This window comes from Netta rufina (assembly GCF_964035555.1).
Source record: "Netta rufina genome assembly, chromosome: 4".
NCBI classification, from domain to species: Eukaryota; Metazoa; Chordata; class Aves; order Anseriformes; family Anatidae; genus Netta; species Netta rufina.
Window position 1 is genome coordinate 46,560,667 of NC_140127.1, and position 16,922 is coordinate 46,577,588.

The 16,922-nt window shown below is 45.1% G+C and overlaps 1 protein-coding gene across 1 annotated transcript in view; it reads left to right on the plus strand.

The window, feature by feature from the left end:
* Positions 1-16,554, plus strand: part of ANTXR2 (ANTXR cell adhesion molecule 2) — a 111,083-nt gene extending 94,529 nt beyond the window's left edge. Inside the window, exon 17 of the mRNA XM_084285508.1 lies at positions 14,703-16,554. Coding sequence (XP_084141634.1) covers positions 14,703-14,741 — 39 coding nt within the window. The 3' untranslated portion in view covers positions 14,742-16,554. The remainder of the gene's footprint in view (positions 1-14,702) is intronic.
* Positions 16,555-16,922: the final 368 nt, after the last annotated feature.

A 16,922-nucleotide genomic window follows, 5' to 3' on the forward strand; every position in this document is an offset into this window, starting at 1 on the left:
CCTTTCTTTCTCTCTCTCTCTCTCTCTCTCTCTCTCTCTCTTTTTTAGTGCACTTCCAGATAAATGCCAGTCATTTGGCCAGGGCTAACTCACAGAAGGTACAGCAGGCACAGATGGTACTAATGCATAAATGTAATCTAGTAAAAGGATGCCAACACCAACCCAGAAAAGGTTCCAAATAACTGCAGTGCACTTACAGGAATACAGTGATTGGCAAGGTGAAAGCTGAGATTTGCAAGAGCTTAGTGTTCCCTAATCAACAATAGAAATTCTATAACAAATGAGCATATTTATTTATTAATTTTAAAAACGCACTTAATACCAAGATCTCTAGGCATATGTATAATAAAAATTCACCAAAACCCCGAACTCATTATACAAATTATACTGATCAAAGTACAAGAAGGGAAAAAGGGAAAGGCGGATACTAAAAAACAAAGACCAGCACCATGTACCCATTCCCCAGCATTTCTCAGGAGAGCTCCTAAGAGGAAAGATGGGCAATGCAGAGGTGCCTGACAGTCAAGGGATCTAGAGAGCGCCTGGGCAGTGACAAAAGGTAATCCCACATGGGTAGCTTTGCAAACCAAATAACACCCTCAGGATTCAAGGCATAAAAAGACCCACACCAAATCCTAGCCTCTAGAGAACATCAGCATCTCCACTAAGCACATCTGTAGCAGTGATTCCCCACGAGGAAGAAATATTTCAAAGAATGGAGAGCCAAACCACATCGCCTGGTCCATAAGGAAGAAGGAAAATGGTGCAACTGCTGAAGGACTCGAGCTGTATCTCTGCAGTGCGCACATCCTAGCGGCTGCTAGCACCATTGTGACAGGCCAGCTACTTAGTCCTGAAAAGGAACCCGCAGTAGACACCACATTGTCATAATACAATCTGAGGACCAGCTTCTGATCCTATTTCAATGAGCTTTACACTGCTGACTTTAAAGGAACTACTTCTGATTTTCAGAAGAAGACACGAGATGAGAAGCAGCGCTTAAAAACTAAGAGAAGTTGTTATCTCTAGTATTGCCACACCTGAATTTGTACATGTCTCGCTAGTGGGAGGCCAGAAGAGCAGAGCTAGGGATCAGTATAGTATAGGACAAAAATATTCCTAATTTACAGACCTCTTGCAAAAGATTATGACAGAAACCTGCTGCACGTGTGCTGCTCACCCTGTCTTGCCTCCTGGAATAGCTTCTTGTATGAGCACAATTCCTACATTCCTCTCTTCCTCTGCTGGCTCCTGATCTTCCACCACACAAGAGCTCTGCAGTTCAAAGGCTGCTCTGACCTGTGCCTGCTATGAGCAGCTGCAGCTCACCAGAGCCCTGTCACTCCTTGCAGCACCTCTTTTCTGCAGTCTGTGATGTCCAAAGAAGAGGGTGAGCTTTTAATTTCTACGGAAGGAGCAAGATTGCAGCCCTTACTTGTAACAGTTTGTGGTCCTTGACAGAGACACCAAGTCTTAAATGCCGGACTGCTGCAGAAATGAGTGTTGCCACTGCACCTTTGTACCCCCTTTATTAGCACCAGAAATAAGCACTGGGTACGGTAACAGACAAGTTATGGGAAGCTCTTCTTCCAGGCTTTCTGAGCCCTGAGCACAGCAGATCGTGGGTCAATGACTAGGGCTTCAACCAGCTGTAATACTAGCAACAATAGCCATAAATTCACCCAGTTTGAATTATGCCTGACATACCATTAATAGACATCTTTGCAAGTCAAGAGCAAAGCAGATTGACAGCGATGCGTAAGAACATAAATCAGATAGCTTTATAAATTCTCCTCTTTCATAATCCAGAAGGTCTAAATCAGATGTGGCGCAGGCCACAGCAGAAAATACATCCTGTGGTCATTTTAATTATTGTGCTGTACAAGGATTTGGCTGTCATGAAGGGTTTAGGCTTTGGTTCAAGGTAGAGGATTCTGGAGCTGCCACTTCAACACCACTCTGTATGGAAAAGGTTTGGTAGGGGGACAGCAGCGATGTCCAAATATCTGCAGAGTTGACAATTAGTAATCCATGTGAATGGAAACGAAAGCCTAATGATGTGCTGTGGGGTTTTGTCTGCGGGAAGGGGAGCTGACTCGTCGACATGTGCTCGTTGTACCAGGGAAGCCGACATGGGTTGAGGGGTCGGAAACAGCTTGGCGTTCGCGTTCCTTACTGGGCCCGGTGGTCAATGTCATTAATGCTGAATTCATTATTACGGCGAAGGATCCAGCTATCAGATAGCACTGTAAAGGCTTCGGTTGGTGAAGTGACAGCTGGATCACAGTGGCATCTAGAGGGCTGTTACATGCAGTGTGCGCGCAGGCATTCGTGAGGTTCCTGCTGCGGCTCTGTCTCTCCAGCTACGGAGCCATCTCAATCTCAGCAGTCACAACTGTGCTGCAGCCGCACCCACCCGCCGTGCTGGGGGATTTCCAGGCTTCTTCCAAAGAGAATTCACTTAAACCCTATCTACATCTTCCAGCAGATTCATGTTTTTCACAGATTTTAAGTTAGATTTTCCCCCACAGTAATAATGTGGTCATTATTAAAAGGCAAAAATAATTATATATCATCCTAAATGTTCATCCTCTCTTTTCAAGTAATTATCATACGCTAGATGGTTGCTGCAAATCAAAAGAGCCAGGCCATGAGCTGGGGTATGAATTCCATGTTTTTGTTGTGTTACAAGCTGAGAACGTGACCCCTGTATGACTCGCAGACATTACAGTTGTAGAGCATCTGCTTCTTACTTACACGGGCTGTTCAGAGAGGATGTTTCTTCAGAAAAGGCTGTGTTAAAGACGTGCATCAGGAAGACGAGGCTCTGGGAAGTGTCTGTAGAGGAAGGAGGTTTTAGGATGGGCTTGAAGGGGACTTTCCTCAGCTGAGGTCATGACTGTGGAGGGAAGGAGCTGGAAGAAAATGGTTTTGGTTTATCTGTTGCTATCAACGATGTCAGAGAAAGATAAATTACATTCTTCCCACTTCAAATGGTTGCATACAGGGGATGAAGGAAGAATAATGGAGATGTTAGACTTTTGCGTGTGAGATGCCATCTCTAGGAACTGTAAATTTCTGGTATTCTTGCCTTTTTTGATGAAAAAACTCCTACGAATGCCAGGTTGTGGTGTTTGTTGGCTTTAGTGGGCTTCTCTTAAGATCCTCTTCTGATTTCACAAGGTTTGAAATTTTACGCATGTAGAAGCGTATTTTTTTCTTTCTTTTTTTCCCTATGAAAAGATGTAGAGGACTCAAGAAGTCCTTCCTGATGCTAACATGGGGAAGCCATTTGGCACTATAGTTCAGGCCTGACATCAATTTGGCTGCAGTCCTCCCATAATGTAAATGGGGTCCCCCAGTAATACTCCTGACAAGGATTCATCCCCGTACATGTAAGAGTTCAAAGAGGAAAGACACTTCTCAGAGAAAACAGCTCTATCTTCAGAGCTCCCCCCTCCGCCTCCCTGCAGAGCTACAGCAGAAATACCACAGAACAATACAGCGGATGAGATACCGCAGAAATTAAGGAAGAACTCTTGGAGCTGCACCTAGAAATAAAATCCCACGATCCCACGCCCCCCGCCTTCTCACTCGAGGAGAGGGAACTCTCCCCCCACCAGCTCAGCTTATCGCTCTGGGCATCACGGGGGAAGAGGTGGCCCGGTCAGCGCGCCCCTTTGGGTGAGCGTCAGCGCTGGGTTAGGTGTGTGCTGGGACGCCCGCCAGGACAGAGATCACTTTCCCTCTGGCAGTGAGAACAAGCCCGAGCTGCCTTCCAAGGCATAATTAGATCTGAAGGAGCAGAGCCCTCCATTGGCAAGCGCTTGCAATGGGAAAACATTAATGTGTCCTTCAGGAAAGCAGGGTCAAACCTTGCCAGGCCATGGTGTATTTCCACGGAGGCAGAAGAGCTGCAAGTGCGGGAGGCTTCCTGCCAAGGGGTCAGATGGAGAGAGCTGAGGCCCTCGCTCCACAGAACCCGCGACGGGGAAACAGGGACTCTGCAGGCCATTTCCACATCCTTTCCTTTTGCATAAGCAATGCTTGCCTCATCTGAGGAAAACAACAAACTCCTGCCCTCTAGAGACAGGAGACCTCCAGCTCTGCTGAATAAAATATTTGCCACAACCTCCTTTTGAAGCAGATGCTACAAATGCATACAGTTTTATTCTCCCCTAAGGCCCACACAACCAGCTCAGCAGCTCATCGTCCTCTCTTCTCCCAGACCTGGAAGGCCAACTCGCAGGAGAAGCAGCTTGTCACAACCACTCTTTTTCAAGGCAGTAGATTATTTGGAGAACTGCTGAATAAAGCACTCACAGAAAACTTGGCAAAGGAAGATAAATCCCTCCCTTCCTCATTACCGCAACCTGTCTGGGCAAGACAGCAAATGCTCACACTAGTTGAGCACTTTTTTCCCTTAACTTCCCCAGCTGCCGGCAATCCACTCCCCTTCTTGCCCTTCTCTGAAAACTGGTCAGGGCACGAGCTGTCTCCCTGCGGTGTAAGTCACAGGGTGATGGCACTCAGAGACACAAGCAGGGTACCGACCATACGAATAACCGCGGCGCGTGCTGCTCCTGCTGATGCTCACGCCCCGAGCAGCCCCATGGAGCCCAGCTCCCTGCAGACACAGACGTGTGGCTGTGCAGCGCGTGTGCTGCTTGCGTTCAACCTAATTACCAGGAGCATAGCATGGAGGGGACTTTGTGGGTTACTCTTCTCAAGTTTTCCAAGGTGGGAAAAATGTCTTCAAAGCCTACCCCTGAATCGGTGCTCTCAAGTACCGTGAGTCTTGGTAGAAATGCTCCTTTCAGTGCCACACAACATATTGAGCTACAAATCCTTTCGGTCCTGGTTTTCACAAGGTTACACCACTGGTAAGCATGTACTTCCAAGCTTTTATTCACTGTAGCAACTGTGCGGAAATGTCCATATGTCCAGTTACAAAATAAGCGTTATTAGTGGGGGTGAAAAGCTGTTCTTAATAGCATTTTCCCAAAGCCGCCAGTGTACTAAAAATACTACAGCTAATACCCCCCGATTCCTCACTGCACCAAGCATGTTCATTTACATCTGAGCAAAGTATGTACAAAGTGGTTACCAAGCCTTGCCAGATCGTAACAGCAGCGTTTTGTACGCACGCACGTGCAACCAGTGAATGTTTGCTCCAAACAGCAAACCGCGCCAACACGAGATTTACCAAACCACATGCATAAGTCAGGGGCGTTTGGGGAAACAAATCAGATCTTCACAGCTTTGCTGAACAGTAGTGAACATTGCATCAGGACCACATCAGATATAACACATCAGTGGGTTTAAGACACCCACAGGGCTTCTCTCCACAAAGTAGTACTTACATTAAGGTAACAGTTTGAGGAAGATGGCTACAGATGAGCTACGTATTTTCCTGCAAGAAACATTTTTTGACACAGCAGCTACAGCCACCTGGCCATCCATTATACACTTTATATATTTGGTGACATCTCTAAAACACCTGTTTTGAACCTTTTACTGACAGTTTCTGGCCAATACTCTAAAATGCAGTAGTTATTTGGTGCAGAAAAAGGGAACTACCTTTTAAAAGAAATTTGTGTTGTCCTCCTTTTCTGCACTTGGCTCTCATTTTAGTCGCCCTCACCTAAAGCAAGCCCCAGGGATGAGAGCTGGGTCTGATGTCGGACTCAGCTACTGAGGTATCTGTAACCTGTGCTGGCACATTCTCCTCAAAGCAGTCAGATGCTGCCAGTTCTCATCCTGAAACAACTGTTCTTGAAATTCAGATATGTGTCTTCTGAAAACTGACCTACATGACTGCCAGATTGCTTGGAAAGATCGTGAGGTGCATGCACACATGCTAAGGAGGCTACATTACATAAATACGAGAATAATAAACAACTTATATGACATTCCACTTATCTCAAGTTGCTGAAGAAATATGACAGTGTAAAAAAAGTCCTCCTAAGGTTAAAAATATGTAGCACTATTTGCCTGTACTTTGTTTCTTCTTATGCGGTTGCTCTTTTAGGTAGATTTTGAGCATACCCAGTGTTACTGCTGGGGATCAGAGCTTACCTCATCTGGGTCAGTGACATTTCAGCAATAGGCTAAGTAATTTGGGGGAGAAAGACAACTTGGGCAGCCCTAGAAATGCTCCTGATGTCTATATCAGTAATAATATTTTCTGCAGTAATAATGCCAGTTCCTCAAAGAGATGCACTGCTGATTTATTCTGTGAACAAAATGATACTTCCAGCTGTGTATAGCACCACGAGTCATCTTTTCCCAGGTGCTAAATATGCATCGCCACAGCGTGCTTTGCTGCTGCCGACTGGGACTTCGGCACTTCCAATGCGTGCGGCTGCCGAACGGCGCCGTGTCAGGACGGCAGTCAGTGAGCACACAGCCCCTGCGCCGTGGTGTGGGTTGTCTTCTGTGGGTAATAATCCAACATGTGCAAGGACAGGAAGATAACAACTTCAAGTGGTTTTGCTTTATTTAAGCAAAATATATAAAATAAACATGCTGATAGCGATGCACATCTGCAGAGATGAGGTTTTAGGACTAAGAGCCTGGCAACAGAGCATACAGGTTTCTGTCAGCAAATTCCTGCCATGTTCTGAGCTTCCCAGATCTCTGGGACCAGGGATTTCCTGATTGTCAGGGACAAAGAGCAAGCACACAAGAAACAGAGACACCAGCATAGGTCTCTGAATGCTGCTTAGGGCTGCACGGGACATGGGTGGGTTAGCAAGCGCTCTCCAAAGTAAACATATAAGTCAGCCATCTTTTAAAAAAAAAGATATATATATATAAACTTAACTTCAGTTGTATGCTCCAGCTTGTCAATGGATATTTATGAGGTGAGTGTAATGTGATAACGGTTATAGCAGTGAAATACATCCGAGCGGGGGAGCTAGTAAAGAAGCACACGAATGTTAATGCCAGTAGAATTTTAATGCCCAGGAGATAGGGGCAAGGTGACATGAGCTGTAGTTAACACTGCTTTAGCTGGCTGTGGGGAGACATGATCAGCCAGGTCCGTTTCCAAAGGCTGTAGCGCGGTGGGTTTGGCGCACGAACCCAGCACAGGTTTGTCAGCACGAGCTGCTGTCTGTGTGCCCCTCCGGTACTGGGCTGTGCCGAGGGCAGGCAGTGGGACTTCTCCAGTAAGGAAATCCCCTCTGCCACGCGGCTCCTGCTGCTAGACTGGGAGGAAGGTGTTGCCAGTGGTGTCATCTTAGCACCTACTTTGAATCCCCACCGGTTTTGTTCCTTTAAAATACCCTTTTATTGTCACCACTCCGTACAAGCCTGCAGGCCAGGAGCACAGGTAGGAGTTTATTTATTAACCCAGTAAGGGAGTTAATGATTCCAAAGAGGTTTGGAAAGCAGGAAATTGCCTGTTCACTTGTATTACTGCAAAGAAGAAAAGGCTTATGCAGTCCAGTTCTTTACTGAAAAACTACAGGGGAGAACCTCACACTTGCAACTTTGACTCCTCTAGGGAGGCACACCACAGGGAAACGAAGCTTAGGAGGACACGGACGTGGAATCAGGTAAACCAGGTTCTCACCTGAGGGCCCTACTGGCATCTGCAGCCTCAGCAGGCTGTAGCAGAGAGCTGTTGCGAGACAGCTTTGTGAGGAGCGACAAACCTGGGCTCACAGGGCAGAAAGATGCCCTGACAGTGCTGTGAAGACAGGGCTAACATATACGACATCGCTAAATACTCCTCTCAGGAGTGCCATTATTCTAAAACCCTCTCCTTCCTCGCAGCTCTGTAAGCGCTGAACAACGGTGCTGGAGGGCACAGAGCTCACGTGTGCCACATAAAAGACAACTCCCCAAAGGGTATGTGCTCTTTATGGAGACCCTTCAGCCGTGCTAAGAAAGAAGCACACGATGCTCAGCCTCTGCTGAGACACTGTACTGGCAGACATTGTAGGATCTTGATCCTCCAAGTCCAAAAGGAGCCAATCTTTTATGAAAGCGTGTATTATAGAGGGCAGTACAAAAGACATCTGTTCTGGACAAAAGATGGTTTAAGTGCCACTTCAGAAAATGCAGTTGTTACCAGTCGTAAGTCGGATGCTGAACAATTCAGCAGTGTACAGGGAACCTTTACTTACATGTATGCAGTTACTCAGCATGCTACAGAAACACGTCACAAGCAAGGATGATGCACAGGTGACAATGTACATGGCACAGGCTGGGTGGATGGATATCGTAAACGTCCCATCTCCAGCCTCCCTGATTTCACAGACTGCTTCACATGCTCTTTCTCAGTTACAGAAGAATGCTGCAAGCGAAGCCACACACACACCAACACCACCAAAAAATAAGAGCCAGAGATCTGAGCGACAGTATGTTAGGAGCTACCCCTTAATCCCTATGACTACCCAGAGCAGCCAGCTATCTCAGTGCTTAGCAAATGATTTCATGTCTTATGCTGAACTGAGAACATTCTGTCCCTTCTGTTCCCCTTATGGTTTAGGGGGTAATATTAGTGGTAGGGGGACGGCTGGACTGGAGGTCTTTTCCAACCTTAATCTCTCTATGATTCTACAATTCAAGTTTTCTTGTCAAACTGCTTACAGTTCTCAGGTAATCCAAGCCTGCCAGCTGAGTAGCATTTGGAGGGTGTCGGTGGTGAATGACCCATAGCCTCCAAGGAGACCCCACACCTCACTGGGACCTTGTAGCACTGAGCAGTTGACACTGGGTTCGAGGTTTTATCTGGAGATCCTGACTTCCTTTAATCGCATCCTTGCAAGCAATTACCAAAGGGAGCAAACCGTCAAACTTAAAGCACTTGTTACCTGCCCATTAAATAATGACTCATTTTGGAAAAGTCGTTTCAGGAAGCAATGATTAGCATGTCTCATGCGAGTACCAAAGTCAGAGCACGCCAGAAAACAGAAGAACATTTTTTTGCTGAATTTCAGCCTTAGCGGTAGGAGTATGAGGACTGCTGTTACTGTTTTGGCAAATGCAGTACACGTTTCAGATACAAAGAGAAGAGCCCGCATCCATATCTGTGCATTTGTCTCTCCTTTGCATATGTCATATACTAAAAAAGATGCTTCTCAAAAAGCTCTGTGCAGTCCAGATGGAACTTAATAATAGAAAAAAATACACTCTGGCATGACTCAAAGCAACAAAACTCTGCCCAATCTATTGGGCATTTGTGGAGTGGCCATCCAGCTGCCCCCCAGCCCAGGCCCACCCTGCAGTGCCTTCCTAGGCAGTACAGTGAAATGGGGGAAAGGAAGGGTCAAGAGCTTTGCCAGCCTGCGACCTCATTAAGAGAATTCCACATCAGCCTGAACAAATACAGCGCACACAGCTTCGGTGACGGCAGCCATCATACCATTGCTCATTTCAAGTCTACTGTTAGACCTTGCCATTTATCGCTTCCAGGAGAGCATCGCCTCTCGCTCTCACCCCTGCACATCCCAGAACACTTTTTGCTGAGCATTGTTTCTTCTGTCTGTGGTACTTGAAGGGAGGAAAAACAAAACAAAACCCAAGCCCAATGGACTCTTAAATGTTTGACCAGGACAAAGATTTACGGGTGAACATCTTTGCAGGATGAAACTGAAAATGCAGAAACTCTGCAGCTCAGTTTGAAAAAATGCAGGAGGAAAGCAGAGCCCCTTTGTCTCTGTAGATTACCCAGGAGCTAAGCTGTGAATATCCACTGAGCACTGGGAACATGGAGGGCCAGCCCTGGCAGTGCGGGAAGTGGGCGCAGCTCCAGAGGAGCCTGTAAAGTTTCCTCAACTTCCTCCACCAAAGAGCCCAGTGTTGGGTTACAGATGGTTGGAAAGCAGCGCATGTTTGCTCACACATGCACACATACAAATTAAAGTGCTTCTCATACCTATCTAGCCAACATCAACAGATGAGTTCCAGGCTCGTAGCACAGCGCAGTCCAAAAGGCATCCTCCTCCAAATGCTGTGTGCACTGCTCCAGCAGGGCTGTACAGGCTCGCAGGTCACAGAGCTGGAGGAAGCACGGCCATTTCGGCAGACGCCTCTTGGACTTTTTTTTTTTTTCACTGCCACATGAGGATCTTTCCTGCAGTGTATTAGGAGCATCCCCTTTCTTTAATATTGGGTGCCCTGCAAGGCCTTTAATTTATTCTGGTTGCTCAGTAAGTTAAATTCTATAAGATAATCAACAATGTAATAAATGACTTCAGCGTAACATAAAAATATTCCTTCTTATATAAAAACCTGAGCTGTAGATTTTTCTCTATCTATTTTTCAACTAAAATACTTACCATATTCTTCTCCTGTGGATCCTGCAGTGCATCTTCAAGCATTTCATACTTAAGGGTTTTCTTTTCTGCTGAATCTGGTGCATTGATATAACCCCCATATTCCATACAAAGATCACAGAATGCTTGCATAACTCATTTTTTAATTACTGTAGCCCTAAAATACTAATTTAGTTCAATTTTATACTGACGACATGTTGGTATTGTTAAGGTTTACGATCCAGTGATTTACAAGGCATGATACATCTGAATTCAAATTGGTTGTATTGATTGTTTAATTGAGTACGGGGACATGAGTGTAACATTAAGTCACCAAACTGTCTGACCATGCTAATGCTAGGACGGTAATTCACAGGTTTTATTAGTTACATAGAACAAACATGTTTTAATTCCGAAGGCCAAAAATAGGCAGATAAATCTACTGTTTAGTAAATAGCACTTCTAGTGATATAAATAGTCCTTTTCGTAAAGTTCAGATTAAACAGAATAGAAATTCAATATTCTGTTTCTAAAAGCTGAAATAGATACCACTACATAGGGAGTTCTGAATTTGATTAGAGAAACACCTTCCACGAGTATGAATCTTTTTCCTCAAACCAACTTGCACAAAGACAGCGATGCTGGTTATATCACATGCACCCTGATTTGCAGTTGATGAAAACCTACAGGCTTAGAGTGATGAATCCTTAACAGAGTTAAACATTAGTCTTTTATCTTCATCAGTTTGCTCATCTATAATTGAGAGCAGCTCAATCAGAACTAAATACCTTCCTCTGCTTGCCACATTCCACCACATCTCAAAGAATAACACAGCACCAGGGGCTTTGCTTGGGGCGAATCTCCAGGCCAGATTTGTAGAGTATGCAGGTCTCGAGATCTGCCCTTGAGATGGGTTACATGATTAAGAGTCTGGCTGACCAGTTTCCCTTTCTTTTTTTTCTTCTCCTCCTTTCTCCCCCATGACTCCTCCAGTAAGGAGGCTGGGAATAGAGATGATGGGAAGGAAGTAAGTGAGGAGCAGTAATGCCAATTGCTTATTTTCTATTTAGGGATCTTTTCTGTCCCTCCTGAAAGAAACCAGTCTCTAGGCCAGCATTTAATGGAAATAAATATGGACACGAATCAAACTGTGGCAAGCTGAGAGCAAGAAAAAGGCTTACTGATAACACATCTTTCTATTTTTGCTAAGATAATATTAAAGGTATATATGGTAATTGTGCAAGTTAGTGTGTTAAATTGCATGTGTGATGAGAGCTCAAAGCCCTTCACATTGGCTTGAATGCTAGTTTTTAATGCATTTCATGTGTAGGTACTGTGAAGCCACGCACCTTGTCACATCCCATTACCTAAACGCAAAAGCTGTTCTCTGCTATACTGGCATGCAATATTTGCTGTTCCGTTAATGACACTACAGTGGTCCTGACCTTCTCATTAATTAGCGCTTTCAGCATGTTTCCCAACATCCTGATTTCAGCTCTGTCTTCTGCGAGCATCACATTTATGTACAAAAAAATGACATCTTAAACAGGAGGCCTTGCTTTCATTAGAAATTCCTCATCCTCCAGTCCCCTTAAGTAAGAGAGTAGTCCAGGCTGCTAGAACGGACACTCACACACGTAAGAACAATCTGATCATACATCAAACATACTAACAATGCCTACAGGTGGGTTCAGACTGGCAGTGACTCAACCTTTGGTTAAAAAAACAAACACACATGACAAGAGCTTCTTCCAAATCCTTGTAACCCTGACTAGAGGCTGGCAGGGAACATGTGTGTACAAGAGAGTGTTGGTAACAAGACTGCAAGGTACAAGTTCTCCCTGTTTTTCTTTACGTGGTTCTTTAATTCCCTGGAATTAAAGGGCTAATTTAATGCCCTATTAGTGGTATTTGCTATATAGTTCATGAATGCCATTTTAATGAACTGGAAAACCACCCAGCTCCTCTTAACACACTGCACTTAACCACGTCACGCAGCCAGGCCTCGAAAAACGTATTTTTCCTTCAGTGATGATTGCAGACCTCAGGTAAAGTGTTGAGCCACTCAAATGCCTTCTAATCAAAAGATAAATGCAAAACCAAAATGATTAATCCTCAAATCATTTGCCCCAAATTGAAATAAAGTCATGCACTGGTAACTATGTTCAAAGAACTGTGGGAAAGCTACAAATGAAAGCAGAACGTTTGCACTGACAGGTAAATTGCAATGTTAATTTACAGTATGGGAGAAATACTGCAACTCCCCCATTACCTGGTTTCTAAAGATGTTCTGAAGTGTCTTGCTTTTGCATTATGGTATCAACTCAGAAGAAAAGTCCTTGTTGTCAGTGTATATTTAATGTTCGCTTTGTTGTCAGAAGTGCTTGAGTTGCAAAGCATTTGTGGATTTTATCCTCCAAAAATACTTTGCTTCTACCGCAGAATTCATTTTGATATGCTTAATTTGAAAAAGATAAATGTAAAGGCCCATAAAGATGCACCATGCCTTTTTACTTTGCCTTTAATGGAATCTCTCAGTGCTCCAGGTTTATCTCTTTGCTTCTCTTCTGCATTTATAATCCAGATGGTAGCAGCTAGAAGTTACCACAATTACCCAGCCTAACTACTCACCACTTCTGTATTTATCATGCAGTTGATAGGAAGTAGGACTATTAGAAGGGCATTAGGAAAAAAAAATCCTTGTCCTGTCCTGCACTGTGCATTCAGTCCTGCAGTCCATCTAGAAAATGCTGCCCCCTCCATACCAGTCAAGGGCAGGTGCCAACTGAGACCTGATTAATACCAAACTGCACTTGTGTGTAATTGTCCTCCGCTGGTACCAATAAAACATCTAGCTCAAAATAAATACATGAAGTAGTATGAAATTCAGGCCTAATTTTGTTTGATTATGCCATAATCTCCTGTGTTTAAAAAGAAAGTAGTAATTTTCCCCCCAAATATGCATCATTAAATAGGATTCAAGAAACAAGCATGGCTCCATACTGCAAAACTAGCAGAGTTTGATCGGCATCATCTTTTAAAGGTCCCTTAGAAGCTGTCTCATAGGCACCACAGTTTACTGGAAGTCATCAAGTAGGAAATGAAAGGAACAGAGAAAAAAAAATACCCCCAGCTTTTTTCCTATTCTCCTAATTTTCACAAAAATGAAAAACCACCACCATCAATTAGCTGAGGAGACTTCCAAGTAAGATCCCTCTCACCTCCGTGCACACCTGCACACCCGCGTGCCTTTGCAAATGTCCCCCACAGCAGAGAGGTGCAGCAGGCTGGCAGAAGGGGAGCACTGGTTCAGGACCCCTGTGTGAGGTGGGCACCCAGCTCCTGCAGCGAGCGGCACCATGGAGGTGCGAGCAAGGAGCAGTGCCTCGGCTGGGCAAGCCACCTCCCACGCTCCTTACTGACCACCAATGCCTGACTCGGTGCTGTGCAGCCTACCCCAATGAGAGACTTTGTAATTATTGACAAATTAATGACAAAACATTCAGTAGGTCTTTGCTAATCCTCCCGCGTGCTCCTTCAGGCAGTGCATAATACTTGCACGTGCCTCGGAGAATGACTTGCTCTGCGTGGAGATGCCCCGGCCAAAGGCGCGACCAGTACAGGCTGTCCGTGTCCATCATGGAAAGAAAAGGTGCGGTGCCCAGAAGGGCTGCCCAAGTCAGGAGCTGTTCTGCTGAAAGCACTCCTGAGTTCAGAAACCAATGATCAGTGCGGAGCTCGGGTCTTGAACTAAGTTTTGCGAATGGGCATTTTTTCAGTGCTTCTCAAATCAGTAAAAAGGGGTTATGAGCTTCGCTATGGGATTTGACTCACATCCAGCTACACCAAAAGCTGTCACCCGTAAGGACCCACTTACAGGAGAAGGGGATTTACTGAGGTATGACACCATGAGAACTGGTGCACAGCAATGTTAAGCTCATCAGAAGACACCTTGGAGGTGCAGAGCTGGGGTTACTGCTAATAAAACACAAGTGCAAGTCAGCAGCTGCTCCGCTAACCAAGTCACGTTTATCTGCACTGTGCTGCGTGAGGATTTGGCTCGGTGGAGTGAGAATCTGTCTTCACTATGATCTCCCTTTACTGTGTGTTTAGCTAGGTTTTATTTTGCTCCCAGAAGTTTCTGAGAATTTCAGATCGGTAAATTATCCTCAGAGAAGACCTCAGAGCATTCAAAGTGTGTCTTCTGTGTCATCACTGCTTACCTAACAACCTAAATTTCTAAGTCAAATGTAGTACACTTACTCTGGGTAATTTCCATTAATTCTTAAAATGGTTTTCATGGGTATGTTATCTTCACAAACATCTGAATTTAAATTACAGCCTTCCTACAGCATGTAATATTCAGCATTTGAAAGTCTTGGTTGCATTCATTACTTCACCCACCAATAACAGCTTCTCTCTTTTTCCCTCCAGGGCCGATGTATTAACTTCACCCGAGTTCAATCTCAGTAGAGGAGGAGAAGAGGATACAAGGAGGAAATACAGCCACATTGCCACTTTTCGACCAAGCAGAGAGAACTGAGCACTGCCCCGTGTTTCTTGGATGAAGCCTCAACTCAGAAGGTTTCTGCATTCCCCCCTTCCAGGAGCCAGCATTGCTGTGCCAAGCTCTTATGTTTCACCACCGTGCACTCCCGCTCCGTGACTTGCGACAGTGACAAGCAGCATTGACTTGCATGCCTCTGCTTTCGTAGAACACAAAGGGAGAATACAGACAACCAAAGATAATAATGTTTTTTTTTTTTACTTTTGTTATTTTTTTAAGGACTACAGATTCTCAGGACATAATGTGCTTTTAGCAGAGATGCAGTTTCTCAGATGCGAGGATGGCACGTGTTATGTAAATAGGGACTGCTTGCCAAAGGCGGAGGATAAAGCTTCCCACCAGGCTAAGCAAACGCAAGAGTTCACTGCCTTACAGCGATGTCAGATCACAAAACCCTTCCGAGTCTCCCATCGCATTGTGCCTTACGGGAACCTTCTGACTGGAAATCTTGTCATTCTAACACTGAAAAGTGCACACGCATGACAAAATGTAGACAGGATGCCTCAAGGTATTGGTAGCAAGCAAGACTTTGCCCTTTAGTTTTTGAAGACACCTTTCTTTCATTATGCACCCGGGACAGGAAGAAAATTAATAGAGCGTTATTCCACGGGAAGACAGCCTGTAACCAGAGATCTTGAGCGGAGTTGGAGGGACTGATGCTTCAAGACCTTGACACTGTGGCTGGTGTTTTTTTTCCCCATCCTGCATTCGAAGTTCAGTAGCGCATAAAACATCATCATCTATAAACATACCTAGCAGTAGTAGGCTTATGTATTATTTTTTTAAAAATTAAAAAAGCAGTAGCCACTAAGCTGGTATCTCAGGGTTTTTCTCCCCCCGAATCTCCAAGGGCTCTTCAGCGTCACAAGCCAGCAACTCTCTTTGCATGAGAATTTCAAAGTTTAATTAATATAATTAAAGGCAACAGCAAGCAGCAGCCTGTGAAGATTTTGCTCATCTTTTTTATGCCTTTTGACATTGAATGACCTATTACTGTATGTGCATTACTCGGTTTTCAAGGGGGCACCGAGCATTGGTTGAGATTCAGCAGTGGAAAAAGACCTCCTTCCATCAATTTAGAAATTAAATTTACAGGAGCGCCGGCCATCACAAAACATTGACAATGTATGTATTATAATTTTTTAGAAAAACCAGTGTCGTGTCACGTCGACGATGCCAAATTATGTTAGCGTGAGCGGAAACACTGTGGGGGAGGAAGGAGGGAGCAGCTGAAGAAAAAGGCTCAAATGATCCAGTCACTTTCGATACTGTACTTCAGATGCAAAATGGATATTCGAGTCGAAACCTGACAAAGCGCGCCTGCTTTGATGGGAACTGGTATAGACAATGACCAGTGGCTGGGTCAGTGGGATGTCTCTCTGCGAGCAGGGAGGCTTATCAAATGACACTAAAAATAAGTTCAACAACCATCACGTTTGAGGGGAAAAGGCGAACATATCACATTTGGTGGGCATGAATGTGTGCAAGATGGAAAGAGCAATGCGATGCATCCTGGTCTAATTATCTCCTTTGTGCTCTTCACTGAAATTGCAAGGGACATAAATAATTCTGTTGGTCGATGTCCAAGTTCGTGGCACCGCCCAAAGAAGCCTACACATGTATCCACTCGCTTACATCTTTTGCTTGAGTTTATTTATGTCACTGGTAGCCTCATCATCAACAGCCATGTGTGCACATTATGCTATGAATAAAACGATTACCTAAGTTTGCGATCATTTCTTCTTCTTCTCCCCCCTAGTCCCGCGTCCTCTCCACAAATTACACCTCCACTTTGCCAGCTGCACAGCCACCCCTGGCCCCAGCTGCAGCAGACAGACCATCTTGCGGCATCGCGCGGCGTGCCAGAAAGCCAGTGGCAGCCCAACGCGGGGGCTGCTGCCTGTCCCACAAGCATTTAAGACGCCTCAGACACTGGTACGTACAGCATGCAGCATCAGTGATGGAAGCAGAGCGATGAAGCACCCGCAGAGATGGCTCGCCGCTACTGCACCTAGGGCAGCTGTAGCTCTGGTACCGATGGCCTTTGGTTGGGGATGGTCTAGCACAGTGGGGTAACAGAAGCTGAT